General features: G+C 34.8%; 1 protein-coding gene across 6 annotated transcripts in view; it reads left to right on the top strand.

Annotated features, from left to right (window-relative positions):
• The window catches only part of SLC4A4 (solute carrier family 4 member 4), a 382,231-nt gene that overhangs the window by 254,173 nt on the left and 105,867 nt on the right, over positions 1-22,191 (top strand). For all 6 annotated transcript variants that reach the window (XM_031944125.1, XM_031944124.1, XM_031944128.1 and 3 more), the window contains 2 exons: positions 9,263-9,420; positions 20,682-20,769. In XM_031944125.1, coding sequence (XP_031799985.1) covers positions 9,263-9,420; positions 20,682-20,769 — 246 coding nt within the window. The remainder of the gene's footprint in view (positions 1-9,262; positions 9,421-20,681; positions 20,770-22,191) is intronic.

Genomic DNA, 22,191 nt, shown 5'->3' with positions numbered 1-22,191 from the left:
ACATGTTGGTGGTATTCAGGATCCTAGGAAAAATAAATGACTGAGCCTTGTCCATAGCGTCGTCTTCCATTCTGGGTTCCCCAGATCAATTGACATTGACATATTTGGAGAATGGCAGTCAGAATGATAAGAGGACTTGAAACCATGCTATAAAAGATGACCAGAGGAATTGGCAAATCTTATCTAAAGATAACTTAAAGAAGGCATAATAGTATTCTGGATATATTTGAAGGATTATCTTAAGGAAAGAGTGTTGAAAAGAGAAAGCACATTGGATTCATAGTCAGGAACGTGGGTTCAAATGCCTTAGACCCTTATTATTTGTGTGATCTTGGGCAAGCCACTTAATATCTCTAAGGTTTAATTTCTACATCTTTAAAAAAGAATTGGATTAAATGGATGTGATTTATGATTTAATTTTCATAAGAATATCTGATTTATTTTAAGTAATTCCAAAGAAGAGCATGCCAGGGTAGAAGGTACAGAGAATCAGATATCAGTTCATTCCAAGAAAGAACTTTCTGACAATTATGACTGTCCAATAAAATTGGTTTCCATATGAGGAATTCTCTGCAATTGGAAACATGGAAAAATGTCTAGACAAGCATTCGTCAAGAATGTTGGAGAAAAAATTATTGAACCGGGTAGGATTCAGACATTGTTAACTTAAAGAGAACCACAATAGAGATCATTGCCTTTGTCTAATCTGAGTTTCTGTGTATCTGGATTGCATGTGCTTTCTTACTTTCTAGATATATGAATTCCTCCTGACTCTTATTTACAGAGTGAAGTTCTGTTTTGTAAATGTCTTTCCCTTGCTGTTCTTTTCAGGGTAGTATTAAAACTAAACGCTGTGATTGTAATATAGCCAGGATTTGATTCTTATTCTTAGAACAGATTTAAAAAACTTTCAGCTTCAGCTTTCAGAAAAAGACATCTTTAATAACTGACAAAATTTTTACTGGTTGCATTTCTTCTTTACTACCATCAGTCAGGTAGTATTCAAGAGCTTAATACAGATCCTCAGGAGTAGCTGAGAATCAGAAATGGAAAGAAATGAAGGTGTAATATGCTATCTTGTATTAAATACTTTTCATGCCTATAATTTGGGCAATAGGAGTCTCTGTAAATCATGTACCACCACTGTTCTTTGAGAAGAGCTTGTGGAACATGCATATTTCAAAGTGCCAAACAGAAGTTGAAGTTAAGGCTACATAGGATACAGTTACCTTTTGGAGTCTACCTATTGTGTTTTGTCAATCAAGTTTTCAAAAGTCACTGTGGAACAAATGGGCATAAATGCAAAAATAAAAAATTAGCTATGAGCTAAATATGTCCTTGGTTAGAAAGCCTTTTTTTTTGTGTGTGATCCAGTCTACTTCGTTTTCAGGCAATGATGTAATGCATTTGCCATTTTAGTGACTAAGACATGTCCCAATATAAGATTTGCCAAGGGCTAATGGTGAAATACAATGGAATATCATGCTGGGTTCAGGCTCAAAGGTCTTATAATACTTTGGTTTTAAACATTTTTTATTTTTATTTTGAGTTCCACATTCTTTCTTTCTCTCTCTCTCTACTCCTTCCCCACACATTGAGAAGATAAGAAATCATTATCTATTATTCATATGGAATCATGCAAAATATATTACTACATTAGCCATGTTCTGAAAAATAAAGAAAGAAAATCATCCTTCAATCTGGAGTAGCTAGCATTTTTCATCAAGTGTCCTTTGGAATTTCAGATCACTGCATTGATCAGAGTTAATAAGTCTTTCACAGCTTGACTATATAAGAAAGGAAGGAAGGAAAGAAAGAAGAAAGGAAAGAAAGAAGGAAGAAAGAATAGAAACAAGCATTTATTATGTCCCAGGCACTATACTAAGCACTTTACAAATATCATCTTAGTTGATAACATCCCTAAGAGATAGGTACATCATTATCCCCATTTTACGGTTAAGGATGCTGAGAAAGGCAGAAATTGAGGTTAAATGACTTGCCCAGGGTCAGTATTTCAGGCAAGATTTGAAATCATCCAGGCTCTATCCCCAGTGCCTTATCCACTGTTCTTCTTGGCTGTTGATCAGTTACCATTATTTTATTTTCAAAATGAGGAAAAGAATAACAATATTCATTTGCCCAGTTCTTTATAGTTAACACTTTTCATAGGCTATTTTGGTTGGTCTTAACAATGATCCCATGTGGTCACTGTCACTGATATATCACTGGTAGAGAAAGTTTCCTAACTGAGAAGTCTTTTATTATCAATGAAATATCAAGATCAGTTCCTATTCCTGTGTTCCTTATACAGATGAGTTCACTAAGAATGATAGGGATTAAGGTGATGTTGAGACCCAGGCATTGGGATTATTAGCTTCAGAGCCAAAGGGGACCAAAGAAAACATTCAGTACAATACTCTCCCATTACAAATGAGTGAATTGTGAGGTGACACTGTTGGCCAAATGCTATACACAGATTCTACATAACAGCAGCACCATGAGTTCAGTCTCTTATTTTTGACTGTCAGCCTGGTGTTCTTTATATTTCAAATTCCTGTGCTGGGGTTTTTTCCTAAGCATTTAAAATTTGTTATTGATGATTCACTTTACACAGGTGATATTCATGACTAGTCAGAGTTGCACTGTCATCAAAGGGTAGAGTATGAAAATCAAATGATACCATGTATTTAAAGTCTTTGTAAAAGGGAAGGACTATCCTAAGAGCAAGCTAGAGAAGGAAATGGCAAACTACTCCAGTATCTTTGCCAAAAAAATCCCAAATGGGATCATAAAAAATTGGTCACTGCTGAAACAGCTGAACAACAACATATCATCGTCATTACTGATGTTTATTATTTGAAGGGACAACTTTAATACTTTGGTTCTGTGATCTCAGTAATCAGATAGTTATAAACAAAAGTAGTCAAATAGTATTATATAGTGTACCAAAATTGGCAAAGCACTTTACAAATATTATCTTTTTTATCCTCACAACTATCTAGAAAGGTTGGCACAATTATCATTCCCATTGTATAGATAAGGAAACTGAGGCAAGCAGAAAATAAATGACTTGACTATGGTCACACAACCAGTAAATATGTAAGGCTAGATGTGAACTCATATTTTCCTGATTCTGGATCTAGTGTTTTATCCTTTCTGCTCATCTTGTGTGACTATTGTTCATAATTTCTCATAGATCCCCCTAGAGAAGTCCACTCCATATACTGGGTGTGTGTGTGTATGTGGAAATCGTCCACAAAATTTTTTTTTATTGCTTGAATATCAAATGAAATATATAACTGATAATCTTTTGGTTTTGCTATGTGACTGGTACACCTACAAATAGAAACATGAGTTTGTATTGAAAGGCTCAAAAGCTTTTAGATTTCAATTTTGAGCTAGAAGAGACACTGGACTTTACTGAGTCTGATCTTTTCATTTTACAGATATGGAAACTGAGGCTCAGTGAAGTTATTTACTTAAATAAAAAATTAATTTGAAATACATATAAAATTAAAGAATGTGGTAGGTTGGTGCTTTTTTAAACTAGGTCAGTTGAAATGTCTTCCTATTTAGGAAATCCAAATGAATAAATTGTATTAATACTATATTTGGCATAATAGCCCTTTGCAAATGTGCTGCTTTGCCTAATTATTTACATTCATGGTGATAAGATGGCTATATTTGGAAGAGGAGATTAGAAAGTCAATTTTTAGGCTTCTAGGGAATGCTTTTCATTTGAAGTTGTGTTTCTTAAGGAATAAATTCAAATTAAAAATTGTTAAATATGAACAGTAATAGAAATTCTCAGCATTCTTACTTGGCTAAAACTGGTTCTTATGGTCCTTCACACTGGGCTTCTTTAATCAGATCCACACCCCAAGAAATTAGCTGAACTCGGTGGCTTCCTAAATATAAAGTACCAAAGACATAATAGATAATTAAATAGGCCAGTTGTATATTTTGCAAGCTTGTTGTGAAGCAACCTTCCTTTCTACTCTATTAACATAAGTTTTCAAGTTTTATGCTAGTCTTTAGTCAGGAGACTTTGTGTGGACACACCTACGACTTCATAATAGCCTGAACAAGAGAAAGAGAATACTTTAAAAAGTATTTTAAAAGAAGATTTGAGAATTGAGCACTAATCATAGTTAGGGTCTCATTTCCTTCCCTCCCTCCTTCCCTTCATCTCTTCCTTCCTTCCTTCGTTCCTTCATTCCTCCCTTCCTCTCTCCCTCCCTCCTTTTCTTTTTTCCTTCCTTCCTTCCTTCCTTTTCTTCTTCTTGTTCTTCCTCCTCCTCTTTCTCCTTCTTCTCCTCCTTTTTGTCTTTTGATTCCTCCTCCTCAGAAGCCAGCCATATAGTTCTAAAGAAAGAAGTAAAAGCCATTTGATATAAACATCTGACACCAAAAGGTGCCTGGAGGTTAAAACTTGATTAATGACAAATAGATGGGTCAGTTCTGTTTCTAAGCATCCTTGGGGCCCAAGGGATTGATCCCACAAGGACTATTTTAGTAAGCTTGCTTCTTTATCCTTCTGACCAGTTGACATAACTGGTATACATCTGAATGATAATCCTTGACCTTCTCCACTAAAGCATCTTTGGGTTTGGATATATTACTTTAAGTATAATCCTGGGGGTCAATGGGAAAAAACCAAGAGAATGTGGGAAAGGGGAATGGAAGTTATGCCCTAGTGATATTTCTTGGTAAACTTGGAAAACTCTTCTAGATGTTATAGAATGGAGGATCTTAACCTTTTGTATGTCTTGTATCCCTTGAAACCCAAAAGTAAAGCCTGTGGACTTCTGAGAATAGTATTTTTTAAGGCAGAAAATAAAATACATATGATTACAAAAGAAATAGTTTTTTTTTTTCATTTTTAAGATTTTATTTATTTTAACCTGAACTTAAGAAATGAAACAAACATTTCCATAACATAGTAGTATAGAAAAAAGGTAATTGTGCATGAAACTGAAAATCTATTATATATAACATTATTTTAAAATATATAATAAAGCTATCATGTAACTTTTTTTCTTCCCTTTGCAACTCTTACCCTAGAGATGGCTGCCATTAGACACAAATATGTGTGTATGTGTGTGTGTGTGTATGTGTAACCATTCTATACATACTTCTATTTATCAGGTTTTTTTTTTCTGGATACAGATAGTGTCTTTTTCCACATTTCACATTAACTTTGTTGTTAATTTGGGTAGTTATAATAGTCAAAATGATTTAGCCACTCAAAATTTTTCTTGAAACATTATTATTACTATATGCGTTAACATGGAAATAGTTTTCAAAATATTTAGCAAGATCATGGACTCCCTTGAATCTAACCATTGATCTCCATAAATCTACCTCCTAGCTTAAGGGGGTATATTTTCTATCATCTTTTTTTCCTGATCTTTCCTAATTTACACTTTTAAAAAATCTCATGGCTTTCTCAAGCACTTAGAGTATGACATTGTGCCTTATTGCTACAATTTCTAATTGTTGATTTTTCAACAAACAAACTGTGTTCTCCCCTCCTCTTCACTCCCATCTCCAGATATGTGAAATGCCTAGGTACTGCAATAGATTTATCTTCTGCTGCAGAAGGAAGCATGTTCTCAACAGAGAAATTGTTAGCTGTCTACTAGTCCCATGAAGATTATGAGCCTTTTAGGTGAGTTTAGAGAATAAGTAAGATATAGAGCAAGATATAGAATAAGATATAGAAGGCAACTTGGTGTCTCAGTGGATAGAGTGCTGGATCTGAAGCAAAAAGACTGATCTTTGTGAGTTCACCCTGTCACTTCACCCTGTTTGCTTCAGTTTCCTCATCTATCAAATGAGCTGGAGAAGGAAATGGCAAACCACTACAGTATCTTTGCCAAGAAAACCCCAAATGGGGTCATGGAGTGTTAAACATGCTTGAAAAATGACTGAAAAAAAACAGGACATAGGATATTTAATACAGCTATCAGAGTAGAATGAATATTGTCTAGAATTAAAGAAAAATAGTCTTGCTATAGATTTTCTATGCTTGAAAGGAATAGAAAGGCTAACATCAGGAATGTGTGGCTAAGTATTTAACAACCCATACACACACACACACACACACACACACACACACATATGTATACATGATGCCCTTAATTTTTTTGCTGAGGCAATTGGGGTTAAGTGACTTGCCCAAGGTCACACAGCCAAGAAGTGTTAAGTGTCTGAGGCCAAATTTGAATTCAGGTCCTCCTGACTTTAGGGCTGGTGCTCTATTCACTACACCAACTAGCTGTCCCTACATGATGCCCTTTTAAATTTAATCTGTTTCTTCCCATTTTCCCATCACCTTTTTAAGTTTAGACAATCAATCAAATAATAAATCTCTAATGTTTTATAAATGTTATGAGCCTAATAGATGGGTTTAGTGAATAAATTCTTACTCATTTGTTATCTGTAAGCAAGAGGAAATCATTAGGATATAACAAAGGGAAAAACAAGCAAATGAAGAGAAGACAGAAGAATAGAAGAGACAGAAAAATAAGTTAAAATAGCTGATGATAGGGAATATATTTATTGACTTGGAAAATAAATGTATATTCAGATAAGGTTGTGGGGCATTGAGACCAAGTGTTATGAGAGCAAGTTCAGAATGGAGACAAAAGAAGGATTGGATTTGGAGTCAAGGGCCCCAGATTCAAATGTCAACTCTGCCATTTGCTAATTGTGTGACTTTGGGCAAAAGCATTTGAACTTTCTGGGCCTAGGTTTCCTCATCTATAAAAGGAAAGAGTTAGACTAAATGAGTTTAAGGTCCTCTTCTACCTCAGAAGTTACCATTTTAGAATCTGAGGATTAGCTAGAGAAAGTGAAGCAATAAATACAAAAGAAGGCAACTGAAGGTGTAAGTTATAGGAAAATTATAAAAAAAAATTCAAATTCATTTAAAATTTTTTTCATTTTGAGGGGATGTAATATTTTCTTGTTGGGGTTTTCTTGGGGTCTGTGAAGGCAGCCTTCGTTTCAATTCAGTAATCACCACATGAGTACAGTCAGGGGTTAAAGTCCAATTTCTTTATTGTCTCCTTTCCTGATCTTGTCTCCTTTCCTGCGGCCTGGTTAGCTTTCTTCTAATCCGATCCTTTATTATCTCCTTCCTGGAGCTGAGCAGGTTTTTGGAGAGCCTTTCAGTCTGGCCTTGGTTCCTAGAGCTTGAGCTCCCACCTGCCTTTTCTGGCTTCTGAATCTGCCTAATTGAATCCTGTCTGAGACTCCTAGCTTATATATGCTCTCTTATCAAAGGTGTGAATCTTGTAGAAGTATAGTAAGTACTAAATACATGTACTGAACTAGAGAACTGTTAAGCACCAGGATAAATTAGATAACTATTATCTCTATCAATTCCACTGACTTAGCACCTTGTTTCAAGTTCTGGCCCATAACAAGGGGACAATGACATTTTTTTATTTTAAAAATTATTTTCTTAATTTATGGAATAAACAAGCATTTCCATAACATAATATAAAAGATGATTGCACATTTCTTTTTTTCTCTTTCCCCCCATCATTTTATAAATGCCTATTCATAATGGTGAAAATAATTGTGTGTCTAGCTACCTAATTTTCAGGAATAAGACAACACTTATAGTCAGGTGTATTAATTTCTCATTTACAATTACTTCTTTAGAAAGAGATCTTGTGGATTTTTCAATATCTTTATCCTGTTTTTAAAAAATAAGGGAAGAAAAAAAAGGGGGGAAGAAATTTACACGATAACTTTATTACAGATTTAAACAGAATAGCAAGTTGTACATAATATATTTGTAGTTTTACATGAAAAAATATCCTTCAGTCTGCACTCAGAGTTCATCAGCTCTCTCTCAGGAGGTAGAATTTTTTTTATCACGAGTCTTAGATCATTATCTTAATCAGAGTACCTAAATGTTTCAAAATTAATCATTGTTACAATATTGCAATTACAATGTACAACATTTTCCTGGTTGTATTCATATTATTTTGCATCTGTTTATGTAAGTCTTCTCAGATTTATCTGAAAGAATTCTCATCATCATTTCTTACAGCACTATAGTATTCTATCCATTTATATACTACAAGTTGTTCAATCATTTCCCAATTGATAAGCATCCTCTCAGTTTCCGTTTCTTTGCACCATAAAACCTGCTATAAATATTTTTGAACAAATAAATCCTTTTCCTTTTTTGTAATCTCTTTGGATACAAAGCTAGTAGTGGCATCACTGGGTCAAAAGGCATGCACGCTTTTATACCCTTTGGGAAAGTTCCACATTGTTCTCCAGAATGGTTAGATCATTTTACAACTCTATCAACAATGTGTTAGTGTACCTATTTTTCCACATGCTCTGTGGCATTTTTCGTTGTCCTTTTGTGTCATTTTAGCCAATCTGATGGGTGTGAGATGAGTCATTTTAATTTGTAATTCTCTAATTGGTAGTGATGTACAGACTTTTTTTCCACTGATAGCTTTGATTTCTTCTTCCAAAAACTACCTATTTGACCATTTATCAATTGGAGAATTGCTCTTTATATAGTGTTTCAATAAATCAATCATTAATGCCTATTATATGCCAGACATTGTGCTAGGGATAAAATAAAAGAGACAAAAGATAGTCCTGCTATCTAGGAATTTACAATCTCTCTCTCCCCATGTATACTCTCCATGTATTGATAAATAGATAGACAATAGATAGACAGATAGACAGATAGATAGATATAGATATAGTTAGGCTTATAAAGCATGATACATAGATAGGTAGATAGACAGAGGGTCTCATCTGAGCCTTATAACAACCCTATGAGATAGATCCTCTTATTATTCCCAGTTTGCAGAAGAGAAAACTGAAATGAAGAGAGGGTAAATGCCTTATCTAGAGTCATATAGTAGAAAGTATCTGAGGCAAGGTTCAAACTCATTTTCCTGACTTCCAAGACTGGCACTTTATCTGCAAGGCAACCTAGCTTCCAAAAAACCCAAAACAAAACCAAGCCATAAATACACAAAAATATAGATAGAAGATAACATGAGATGAAAGGGATAGTATTGGATAGGATAGGATTGGATAAATATGATGGGATCACATAGGATAGGACCAGGTAGATCAGCTAGGCTAGGATAAGACAGATGGAAGTACAAGGGGCTACATGCCTTCCCTTTGTGCCCATGGAAGTAGGGCTATATTTCATCATATTCTCCATCCTGGAGCTGTGACCTGTGCTTTCTGGCTCTCCCCTGTACAGCTAAAGAACAAGTTCATGAAGAAACTTCCCCGTGATGCAGAAGCCTCCAATGTTCTGGTCGGGGAAGTGGACTTCCTGGAGAGCCCTTTCATTGCCTTTGTTCGATTACAGCAGGCTGTCATGCTGGGCGCCCTGACTGAGGTTCCAGTGCCCACACGGTAAGAGATGGTCCCTGTCTAGCTGGAATCCTCCAAAAGAGACTTCCCTTCAGCAAACAACCCACCAAGTAACTAAATAAATAACTAGTTATTGCCTGAGGCACATATCACCCGTTGGACTTCTGTGTCTTCTGGATGCAGATGAATATGGGATCTGAAATAAGGGATGACCAAAGCTGCTTCACATGGTTCTGACACTTCATGAGAACTAAACCAAACCATGGAAAGAACATATAAGCTATTTTCTCAGATTAGTTCTAAAATCAGGAAGCTCTGAAGTGTAATAGGGAGATAAATGAATTAGAACCCCCATTCTCAGTGAGCTTATCATTTTGTAGAGGTTGAGATGTAAGAATTCCTAATTATAATTACAAAATACAGAGGGAGGCTTGGTGGTGTAGTGGATAGACATCCTTGAGCTAGTAAGCCTTGGGTTTAAGTCCTGTATGACTCTGGATACACAGAGTTAATCTCTTAGGGCTTGAGACTATGGCAGAGAAGGAAGGGGCTGAATTGCACTGTCCAGAGACTTTCCTTATCCAAGAATTCCTTATACCATGAAATCCAGATCCAGTTCTTAACTCTCTCCCATGGGAGCTTAAAATATAATGAAGTGCTTTTATAGCAGAGTAAAAGGCAGTGGTTCTAAGAGCTTGTATTCAGAGACAGACAAATACCACTTAGGTTTATATCTTGAATACCACACATTTAGAGAAATCTGATTTTATGGATATGGAAGCTCTCTCCTTTGATGAAGAACACAACTCCTTCTGTTTTGGATTGCTGGTAAGTATTTTTGTTGTTTTAGAGAATCCAGAGAAAACATTTTAAAAAATATGTGTTTAAAAAAATCATAACTACTAGATTTACCAATAACATGAGCTACATATGCTGGAGTAAAGTAATTTCTCAGCCAATCTCTGTTTTTCTGTTGTTAGTGATTCCTCACTGTTCTGGGAAATATGGCTGAAGGTGCTCTGCCAGTCAGGGTCAATGACAGGAACCCCAAGTGGTTTAATAGGGTGAGCCAAGAAATCTAAGAGCACATCATTCAATTACCAAAGAGTTATTTGTAGACCATTCTGGGCCTTGAATGGTCATTTTTCCTCCCAGGAAATGGCCTTATCCATTGGCTGTCCTTTGAACTAGCTTGAGCTATAATCACCAAATTGGGGGCCTCATTAGCTGACTTTCCTGTGCAATGCAGGGCCATCTGTAATAACTACATTCTGCAAAATCCAATAAAAGAAATCCCACAAGGTCTGGAGGGCTTATCATGATGGACTGTCTCAGTCTTCAGCCATTCATTTTATTTAATTTATTTTTCTTCCTGATCATCATTATACGAAGATAAAAATGAAGCCGCTCCTCCCAGGATCATTAGAGGAAATGGTGAATAGGTAGGAAAGGAAGGGAGAGAAAAGAGGGAAGGGGAAGTTTCAGGGGGAAAAAATGAGAGGAAGTGTTTTTGAAAGGGCAAATAATTTTTCTTGGTACTTTTAAAAGGAATTCATATGCATTTTCTAGTTCCCTAGGTTTTCAATCAGAGAGAGCAAGTATCCTTAGTAAATTCAGGAAGATAGGATGAATGTAAGAGTTTCATTATCCTTCACTATTCCCTTTAGGGTAGATAACACAGATGTTCTCCCCTCCTCTATATATCTGCTCTCCTTGGCCCCATCTTCCCATCTGCCACATTTGAAGCTTCCCTGTAAGCATGAACCAAGGCTGAAAAAGATCTTATAATAACAATAACTCTTATTGCTATTATTATAAGAGTTAACACTTAAATAATCTCAATTTATCTCCCAACTGCTAGTATCTTCCTTTTCAAACTCCCTTGGATTTAATGATTTTGTATAATTATATATATTGGTTATATATATAGGTACATATATACACATACACATATATAATATAATAATTATAGATGTTTGTATACGTATGTATATGTATGTATGTTAAGCCAGTATATTGCTAAAGGACACTAGCTGGCACAGTAGGCAGAGTACTGGACCTGGAATCAGAGAGATTCATCTTCCCGAGTTCAAATCTGCCTTCAAAAATTTATAGCTGTGTGACTCTAGGCAAGTCACTTGCTCTCATTTTCCTCAGTTTCCTCATCTGTTAAATGAGTTGGAGGAGGAAATGGAAAACTACTCCAGTTATCTTTGCGAAGAAAACACCCATTGGGGTCATGAAGAGTCAGGTACAATTGAAATGACTGAACCACAACAAAAATGTTATATTTCTCACAGTAGTAACAAAATTGCCTCACTAAACCTCTTCTTTATCTTTACTCTGATTCTACCCTTATATCACTGCTCCTCTGGCTTTACTTTCTTTTCTTCAGTCTTGACTCTATAGATTAATTAATTTAGTTTTGAATCTCTTTTTTTGGTATAGAGTAGAATTTATAACCTTCTTTATCTTCTGTACCTCTCAAGATCATCTAGTGAAACCTAGGGACACATTCTCAGAAAACGCTTTGAAATAACTGAATTTGGAATGCTAAATTTTAGTTTGAAGCAAATGAAAATAAATATGTAATTTTTCCCATCCCTAAAATTTATCTAAATTTTAGATAAACCCCCAAAGTTAAAGCTCTTAATCTAGAGCTATAGGGATCTCTTTGGTCATCTAATTCACCCTTTTCAGGCACAAAGATGAAAGAATTTGCCTAAGATCATGCAGATAGTCACAGATTGAGAATTTATTCAATGCTGTCATGTCCCAGTATGCAGCCATTATTTTAAAATAGTTTATTATCTTTAAATATATTTGTTTTTATTGTTAAAATATTTTTAATGAATCATGTTTATTCAGTTGTTTACTAAAGATTTTTAAAGTACGGTGCTTGATGTTAGAAAAGATATGAAAATATTTAGGATATGGACTCTGTCTTCTCAGACCTTCAAATGAGCTGTATGTGTGTGTATAGATATGAGAGGTAGGCAGAGACAGAGACAGAGACAGCAAGAGAAACAAAGGAGAAAGATGGGGGGAAGGGAGAGGGGGGGAAGAGGAGGGAGGGAAGGAGAGAGGGAGAGGAGTATTTGAGTGTATATATATATATATATATATATATATATATATATATATACACAAATATAAAATAACAAAAATATGTAATAAATTCAAAATAATACAGAATGAAAAATGAAGATCATGAGGGAAAAAGTGTCATTTGTGAATTGAAGAAGGAAAAAAAAATTATCTTTTTTGCTTGGTGGATCAGAGAGTTGCCTTTGAGTCTCTAAGAATAAGTAGCATTTTCTCTGTTTATAACCTGTAATATATCTATTTATTTGTATATGATCTCTCCCATTAGTAAGTAATTTTATTGGGATAGAGACTGGTTTTGCCTTTTTTTTTTATATTCCTAGTGCATTGCAGAGTGCCTGGTATGTCATGAGGGCTTGATTAATGCTAGTTGACTATTGTTGACTGATTTTAGCAAGTGGAGCTGGATAGAGAACATTAGAGATAGAAGGACAAATATAAGCAGTGGCTGAGACCGAGGTAAATACCATTTAAGTAGTAAAGCCACAGAGTAATCATGTGTAGGGGAGATGGGTAAACTAAGGCTAGAAAGTTCTTCTCTACAAGAGGTGCTAGACTGTAGAAAGGCTTGAATGTCAGACTTAGGCTTATAGGCAATAGAAACTCACTGAAGGGTTATTAATTTGCAGGTAGTAAGAAGAAGATTGGAAATGGGAGAGTTTGGTCTCTGAGAGATAATGCACAATAATACCAAGCCCCAATAAGAATAAGGAAGGAGAAGGAATATGAGACACTGCCCAGTTTGAATTGATCTCTTGCTAACTGATGTAATAAGAAACTCAGAAGGAGGAGTCCATTTAAGGGGAAAGATGAATTCTGTTTGTAGACATAATGACTATTGCTTTGAAAGCTTGTCTTTACTATCCACCTGTTGTAGGTGAAGTATATTTCAGAGCTGAGATGTGTGTGAATGTAGAAGATAGAGGAAGCCCTCAGACTAACCTGAAATTGTTGAACAATGAGGGGAAGGAAACAGGCATTTATTAAATACTGTGCTAAGTGCTTTACAATTGTCTCATTTGATCTTCACAACAACCTTGGGAGTTTGGTGCTATTATTATTCTTATTTTACTTTTGAGGAAGCTGAGGTAGACAGGAATTAAGTGACTTGTCCAGTCACAAAGCTAGATAGATGTCTGAGGGAAAATTTGAACTCACTTCTTTCTGACTCTACTGTCACCTAGTTGCCTATGGAACTGAAATGATGATGATAGTGATGATGATGAAGTGAAGATGAGGAAGAGAAGAATGGGGAAAAAACCATAAGGATTTGGGGGGTTATGAAGTTCTTGATCTTCAGGTTATATATAAACACATGGGGTAGTGGGTCTGCATTATGTGTGGTCCATCGCATTTATATTCTTTTCTAGGTTGAGGAGCTAATTATATCCTGGTGTAATCAGCTTTAGATTGTGAAACTTTAAACTTGATTGGGGGATAAGGTCTTTTGATGGAGACTTCTTGAACAAAATCTGTAGGCAGTAATAAATCTAGCTGGAGCTTATTTCTAGTTGTAAGTAAATAAGAAAAAGACTCCAGTAACAAAAGCAATCCTTTTTATCCATCCATAGCTGTCATCTTGGTCTGTGGCCTTCTGGCCCCACAGATCTGATGTTTACTCTTAATTTGCTAACAAAGAGAAAGCTTCTGGTTAAAAATAAGATTTGCTCACTGACATAAAACAGCTTGGATCCCAAACCATGATTAGTTCATGATCAAAGCAGAGTTTGGCAGGATGTGTTGTATTGTAAAAATCAAACGTCCTTTTAGACTTGTGAGGTGAAAAAGCTCAGTAGAGGGAACTTGAATTCGGTTATCTAACCCTATTAGTTTTCCTTAATTCTCCCATTTCCCTTTTTTATTATTCTCCTCAATTTGGAGCACTTTATAATCTGTACTCAGTTCTCAATTTGGAGCACTCTGCTGCTGCAGAGTTAGGTATTCCAACTTGCTTTATGGACAGCAAAACTCCCCTTCTGTATTCAATTAAGCACCTACTAAGGGCAGCTAAGTGGTACCCTATTGATTCTGGAGTCAGAATGACTCATGTTCCAGAATTCAAATCCAACCTCAGATATGTACAAGCTATGTGATCCTGGACAGTCACTTCACTCTGTGTGCCTCAGTTTCCTCCTCTGCCAAATGAGCTGGAGAAGGAAAGGGCAAATCACTCCAGTATCTTTGCCAAGAAAACTCCAAATGGGGTTTTCAGTTGGATACAAATGAAAAAGGACAAAATAACAATAAAATGACTTCTACAAACTAGGCTTACTCAAGGAACTTATAGTCAAATGGGGGAAACAGCAAGCAAACAAAACCATAAAAAATAAGCTACATATGGGATAAATAGAAAATAATTGAGAGAGGAAAAGCCCTGAAATTAAGAGGGATTAGGGAAGACTAATAGGATTTTGATTTGGACTTAAAGGAAGTTGAGGAAGTGAAGCCAAGGAGAGAAGAAAAATTCCAAGAATGGAGGGGACAGCCAGGGAAAGTGTTTGGAGATGAGAGATAAAGAGTCTTGTTCATGGATCACTCAGGAAGTCCAGGGTCAGTATATTAAAGAATATATGTTGAGGTGTAAGGTGTAAGAAGGCTGGAAAAATAAGAGGAGATTAGGTTATGAAAGGCTTTGAATGCCAAATAGAACATTTTGTGTTTGATCCCGAAGGGGATAAAGTACCCCCGGAGTTAAGTGAATATTCCAAAGAATTGATTCTATAAATTGCTTCCAATTAGAATGGGAAGTAGGAAAAATGAATTCACTTAAAGGACATGTCATTTCTTTTTTGTCTTTCCAATTCTAATTAAAGAGGGGACTGACTTCTAATATGTCATAGGGTCATAGAATTAGACTTGGAAGGGACTTTAGTAATTATTTCATTTTGCAGATCAGGAAATTAAGTCCTGGAGAAAAGAAATGACTCATTGAAAATTACATAACGAAGAAAGGGAATGCAAACTCGGGCTTCTGATTATACATCAAGTGTGTTTTCTGTTATACTATAACCTCCTTTTAAATTTTACACTGGTCAAGAAATGGAGGTTAGCTTTTTCTTATTTTGAATATTTCTTCATGATAGTGTTACTCAAATTGGCTTATTGTCATTATGGAGAATCAGTCAATCATGTTTAGTTAGTTTATCCAATACTCTGAATGTGTTATACTACACACATACACACGCATAGCACTTATTATGTGCTGGGCACTGTTATTATCTCATTTCATCTTCACAACAATTCTGAGAGGTAGGTACTATTGTTATGCTCTTTTTGCAGATGAGGAAACTGAGGCAAAAGTTGTGACTTGCTTAGGACCACTCAGCTCTTCCACTTAGCACTTCCACCTAGCTCACCCAGGTTCACATATACACATATGTGTATCTATATGTATATGCATATGTATATTCAAATGTCCCATATCATGCTTGACACCACTGGCTATACTCAATGTGATACAATGTGAAAGTGTTATTTAGTATAGTGGTATATTTAACACAAAGAATTCTCATTCTCTCTTTCTATATATCTACATATAATATATTGTATTTTGTTATGCATATTTTATTTATAATTTATCTTATACACAAATTGTATTATTTATTATATTTATTATATACACACTAAATATTATACACATAATAATACATTTATCATACACACAATTTATTTATACATATTTTATTATATATGCATATATGTATATATATAGATGCACATATTATTTATATATATATAATTTTTCATGGTAAAGAGATTGATTTTTTTACCTATTTTTGTATCCAGTGTATTTGTCACATAGAGGACACTTAATAATTGCTTGTTGACAGAGTGACAAACTGATTGCCTCATGTAGCCACTAGAGAACACTTGTTCTTGGATTGCCGATATTGATTGGAACTTTAATGAATATATTTTTACCAAGATGAGGTGCTTACCCTGGGTTATTTAGCACAAAAGATGCATTAAGATAGCAATAGCTCACATCTAAATAGTATTTTAAAATTTGTAAAATGCTTTACATATCTATGTGTATAAGGTTCTGTTGTGGGTGAATTTCATGTTTTATTTATTGCAGATTAGGGAGTTATATTGGGATCCATTAACAGGATATGAACTGGCAGATAAGAAGAAATCCATTTACAAAATGCATTAGGGAAAATGTCAGGTGCTAGGCATATTTCCATTGCTGCACCACATCTGGCCCCTTTGTCCCTCCAGTCCTGGTGACTTTCTTTTTTACCCCCTAAACTGACAGCTGGCACCTTATGTTAGGTCACACGCCTTACAGCAATAGAAAGGACTTGAGAAACAAGACCAGCTCTGTTGATTATTTCTTAATGTGATTCCTCTATTTCTTAAGTGGTTAAAAATATTATACTTGTGAACTATTCAAATCAATGCCCACTCACGTCAAGAAAAAAAAAAATCGATCTGATTGTCAAGAGAAGCATTCTAGGTTTAATTTAGTTTTAGTGTTAGAAGTGCTAAAATTTGATTAAAATAATGACTTCCTTCATGCATGAACAAGCTTTTCCTCATGCTAGCTGCTATTGCCATTTCAACCACAGTGATAATACTGGAAAGTGAATCTGTGACTTCACAGGAGAGTTTTAATACACAGGAGATAATTTTTTATAGCTTATCTTATTCTCAGTGGACTTAACTTTCTCTCTTATCTCATTTTTTTCCCTTTTTGGATTGGTCTTAATGGTAGATTGGATGCTCTTGATTAAACATAATTTCTAAGAAACATAGGGATGCTTAATATTTTTGAGGTTACGACCCCCTTTGGCCATCTTGTGAGGCCCATGGACTCCTCTCACAATAATGTCTTTAAATGCATGACATAAAAACAGTTTTACAAAAGAAGCTAACTATACTGAAATAATTATAAAATATAATAATATAAAATAATAAATAATAATAATAAATATAAAATATAATAAATAATAATATAAAATTATCAAATAATTTTTAAATTTAAAATTTTTAAAAGTGATAATTGCTAACTTTGATTAGTTCTTTAAAGTTTCCAAAGCACTTTACAAATACCACTGGGAGGTGGGTGTTGTTGTTATTATTATTATTATTATTCCTGTTTTAGAATTAAAGAAACTGAAGTAGACAGAGACTATGACTTACCCATGATAAAGCTAGTAAGTGTCTGAGGCCAAATTTGCAGGTCAGCATTCTATTCACTGATCCACTGAGCTTTTTCTGGACTTTAAACCTTTTTCTAAGAGATCTCATTCAGTTTCATGGTCCTCTCTTCTCCCTTCTCCCCCCACTACATAAGGTTCACAAGGAACCTTAGGAAAACCAGCATTTTCTCTTTTTCCTTGTTTCTTGGCCCTATGAATCTAATGATTGGAGTCCAGATATTACAGTTTTTATTTGAAGTCAGGGATTGGGGCCACCATTATTGAAAGACGATTCCCTAGTTGAATTGGTATCCCAGATTCCCATTCACATACCTTATTCTCTTAGTCTAGTCTCTGACCTCCTTTTGCTTTGATGTCAAATCCCAGTGGACAACTCAGCCATTCTAATAGCTCATGGTGAGTTCTGATGTTTAAAAGGAAGAAGAAGTGATTTGTGTGGGAGCCATGCTCTTGCCTCTGTAGAGTTCAGACATAACTTGATAACAACAGCAGTTCTTTTCACATGTCTATGACTTTAGGCTTCTCAAAATGACTGAATATGTTATTCACAGTAGCTCTCTGAGATGTTAAGGTAGCTTTAGAAAAGTTCTCCAGACCTAGTTTTGCCATTTAAAGTCAATGAGTTCTTGAACACATCACTTAACTTTGATGATTCTTAATTTTCTTGTCTGTTAAAATAATACCCACTCTTGCAAAACTATTGTGTTCCAAGTTTTTCTCCCTCCATTTCCCCATCTCTTTCACTAAACAGCAAGTAATCCAATATATGTTAAACATGTACAATTCTTCTATACATATTTCCACACTTTTGCTATATAAGAAAAATCAGATCAAAAAGGAAAAAAGTGAGAAAAAAACCCAAAAAGCAAAAAACAAAAAGGGTGAAAATACTATGTTGTCATCCACATTTAGTCCCCTTAATTCTCTTTTCTGGATGCAGATGACTTTCTCCCTCACAAGTATTAGAATTCTCCTGATTGACTTCATTGGTGAAGAGCCATGTCCATTAGAGATGAACATTGTATAATCTTGTTGTTGTAGTGTAGAGTGTTCTCTTGGTTCTACTTACTTCACTTCTTCAGTTCATGTAAGTCTTTCCAAGCTTTTCTGAAATCATCCTGCTGATTATTTCTTAAAGAACAATACTATTCTCTAACATTCACATACCATTACTTATTTAGCTACTCTCCAACTGATGGATATCCACTCAGTTTTCAGTTTTTTTTCCACTAGAAAAAGGGCTGCTGGGGTCATTACTTCTTATCAATATTCTTTTCCAGTTGTAGGAATCAGGGCTGGAAGAGCCTTTCCTCTCACAATCCAACCTTCTCATTTTAGAGATGAGAAGATTGAAACAAAGGAACTTGCCCCATGGTGAACAGGTGATAAGCAGTGGAATTAGGATTCAAATCTAGGCCTGTGACTTCACATCCTTTCATCGTATATCTCATGCTGTTTTATCTAGATATTCTCTAATGATAACAACTTATAACGAGCATAAAGATTGAGAACATGTCCAAAAACTGAATTTATCTTTTCCTCTGTACCAGAGATTCTTAATCTTGAATTCTTTTTAAATTTTTTTCCTAGTATCTTATTTTCCCAAATATATGCAAAGATAGTTTTCATCATTCACCTTTGCAAATACTTTTGTTCCATATTTTTTTCCTCTCTCCCTTCTTCCCTTCTCCCCCCGAAACCAAGCAATCTGATATAGTTAACCTTGGGTTCTTAACCAAATACCTTTGTAACAACTGTCTACCATACCTGGACTGCACTCTCCTCAGCTCATCTTCATGAAATTTCTTTTTTCCTCTAAGATGCAGCTCAGAAACTACTTTCTACCTGAACTTGTAAACTGTAATGCTCTTTTCCCCATAATTACTTGGTGTTAATTACTGAACATTTATTTGTGTTTATTGTGTTCATATATTTATTCTATATATACCATTAAATATACTTATTGTCTTTCTTATTTATATGTAAACCTCTCCTAAGAGCGTTTTGTTCCATTCATTGTACTTGTATCCCCAGTGTCTGGCACATTGCCAAAAAGGCTTGTTTATTGATTTACTAATTAAAGGTTTGCAAAACAATTTGCTTATATCTTTTTTAATTCTCATAATAATTTTGTGAAATATTATAGGTTTTATAATCAACTTACAGATGATACAAGTGAAATCCATAGAGATACTCCTGATTTCTAGTCTAGAATTCTTTATATAATTCTATGCTTGCAACATCATGGTAGATGTATCTAAATGGGAACTAGTCTATAAGCATTTTTTTAAAAAAGTATTTCTGTTACACCAAGCTATGTATATTATTTGGAAAATAAGGTTAGAAATAAAATCAGCACATCCACAAAGGAATTTTGACTCTCTGTGGATGATGGTTTATTTTTGGTGTATTTATTCATCTTTGACGATCTCTCCTAGTTTTCTCTCTTGGTTTTGTTGTTAGCATAAGGTTCACTTAATATGTGACTAGTTTCTGTTGATGACTGAGCTCATCTCAGTAAAAACATTTCTCATAAACACATAAAAGATCATTTCTCACTGCCCATATTGGGTAAAGAAAAACCAAGGAAAGCTGAGACCCCTGAAGCCTCACTCAGGACTGTGCCTTCTAGGTTTTGTTTGTTTGGTTCTGAAAATTCATAAAAGCTTAGGGAATTGGACAAAAAGAGGAAAGTTTAAAAAGGAATGGTGAAATGATTCAGAAAGGCAATCCCTGTGAGACAACTTTAGATGCCTCCACTGTTAAGTTGGACTTTGCCCCAGAGTAAATCTTGCAGCCAATTTTCATATGTTTCCCAACCATGAAATAGAATCATCTGTATGACACAAGCACTATCCCTACTTAAAAAAAATAGATGAGGATTTGGGCCTGGCCTTTTTTTCTATACTAGCATAAATAAAGAGCTTTATGATTTCTGTATAATTTGAATTTAAAACATAGTATATTCTTCTGTATTCTAATCATTGCTTCTCTTTCTCTCTCGCTCTCTCTCTTTTTTTTTTTTCCAAACAGGTTCCTGTTCATTCTCTTAGGTCCTAAAGGGAAAGCAAAGTCTTACCATGAGATTGGGAGAGCCATTGCTACTTTGATGTCTGACGAGGTAGGAATTTTGGGGTAGAGGGAAGAAGGATATCACAGAGACAGCATGTGATGTAGAAGAAGCTCTCATTTGGCAGTCAAAAGAACCTGTGTTCATCTCCCAATTGTATCATTTCAAACTGTTATCTGGGCCTTCATTTCCTATACAGGAAAGGAATATACATTTGCATAGCACCTCCTGTAAGCACTAGGCTAAGTGAGTTTTTCAAATGTTACTTCACTTGATCAATAAAATGATCAGAATGGAATAGATGTACCGAGATGTCTCTTCTACTTTTGGGATCTATGGCTCCATAATCTGTGAGATTCTGAATACTAAATCATTCAGATTTAAATAACATGCAATTGTTTATAAAAGATGTTCTCAGAAGTACCAAATTAGGTAAATAATGTCAGATTTATTAGCCCCATTTTATAGATGAAAAGAAACTGAGATTCAGGAATACTAAATAATTTGATCATAGTTGCACAGGTATGGCATAACTCAGACTCAAAACTTAGCTTTTTGTGTCATAGCATTTAGAAGGAAGGGCTCTGAAAGATCATCTTGCCCAGTCCCCTTATTTTAATCTAAGAAAACTGAGGACCAGAAAACAAATGTCACACATTTATAAAGTATTTCTTAGTAAAAAAAAAAAAAGTCAGAATTTAAACTCATGTTTCCTTGCCTCGCTCAATTCTATTTTTGCTACATTATACTGTAGACATAAAGACCATTAGTCCATCTACTTTATCATTTTGTTTAACCCTGAGATGTGAGATTACTTTCTTATAACCTGTACATACATACAAACACAAACACATACACACACACAGAATTATTCTAATTTACTTTGTATAATTTATAATTTCTTGATCTTTGTTGTTGAGGTTCAGTCATTTCAGTCATGTCCAACCTTCCATGGCCTCATTTGGGGTTCTTGGCAAAGATACTAGAGTGGTTTGCCATTTCCTCCTTCACATTACTGATTAGCTGTATGACTCTGTCCAAGTCACTTACAGATGAAGAAACTGAGGCAAACATGGAGAAGTGACTTGTCCAGGATCACAAGCTAGTAAGCATCTGAGACCAGGTTTGAATTAAAAAAGATGAGTCTGCCTGACACTTTTACATGACATAATAGGAAAAAGTCACAAATCGAACTCAATATTTGACATCCATTTATCAGACAAGACCACATTTTATTTTTATATTAGTTTTTAAATTTTTTGTTGCAATGACAATGCCTTTACTTGCCTAAAATATTTTAATTTCTTAAGAATTATTTGCCTCCCTCAAATCTTTTTGCACTTAAATTTTTGAAAAGCATAACTGGATTAAATTAATATTTTTCTTCTTAATGGCTTTTCTTTTTTGGAAACACACTTTTTCTGAGAAATTACTTACCCTGACTTCTCTATTATTCAGAAATGATTGGCCTAA

Source organism: Sarcophilus harrisii, chromosome 6 (assembly GCF_902635505.1).
Source record: "Sarcophilus harrisii chromosome 6, mSarHar1.11, whole genome shotgun sequence".
Taxonomy (NCBI): domain Eukaryota; kingdom Metazoa; phylum Chordata; class Mammalia; order Dasyuromorphia; family Dasyuridae; genus Sarcophilus; species Sarcophilus harrisii.
The sequence above is the reverse complement of the archived record's forward strand: the minus strand, read 5'-3'. Positions and strand labels throughout refer to the sequence as shown.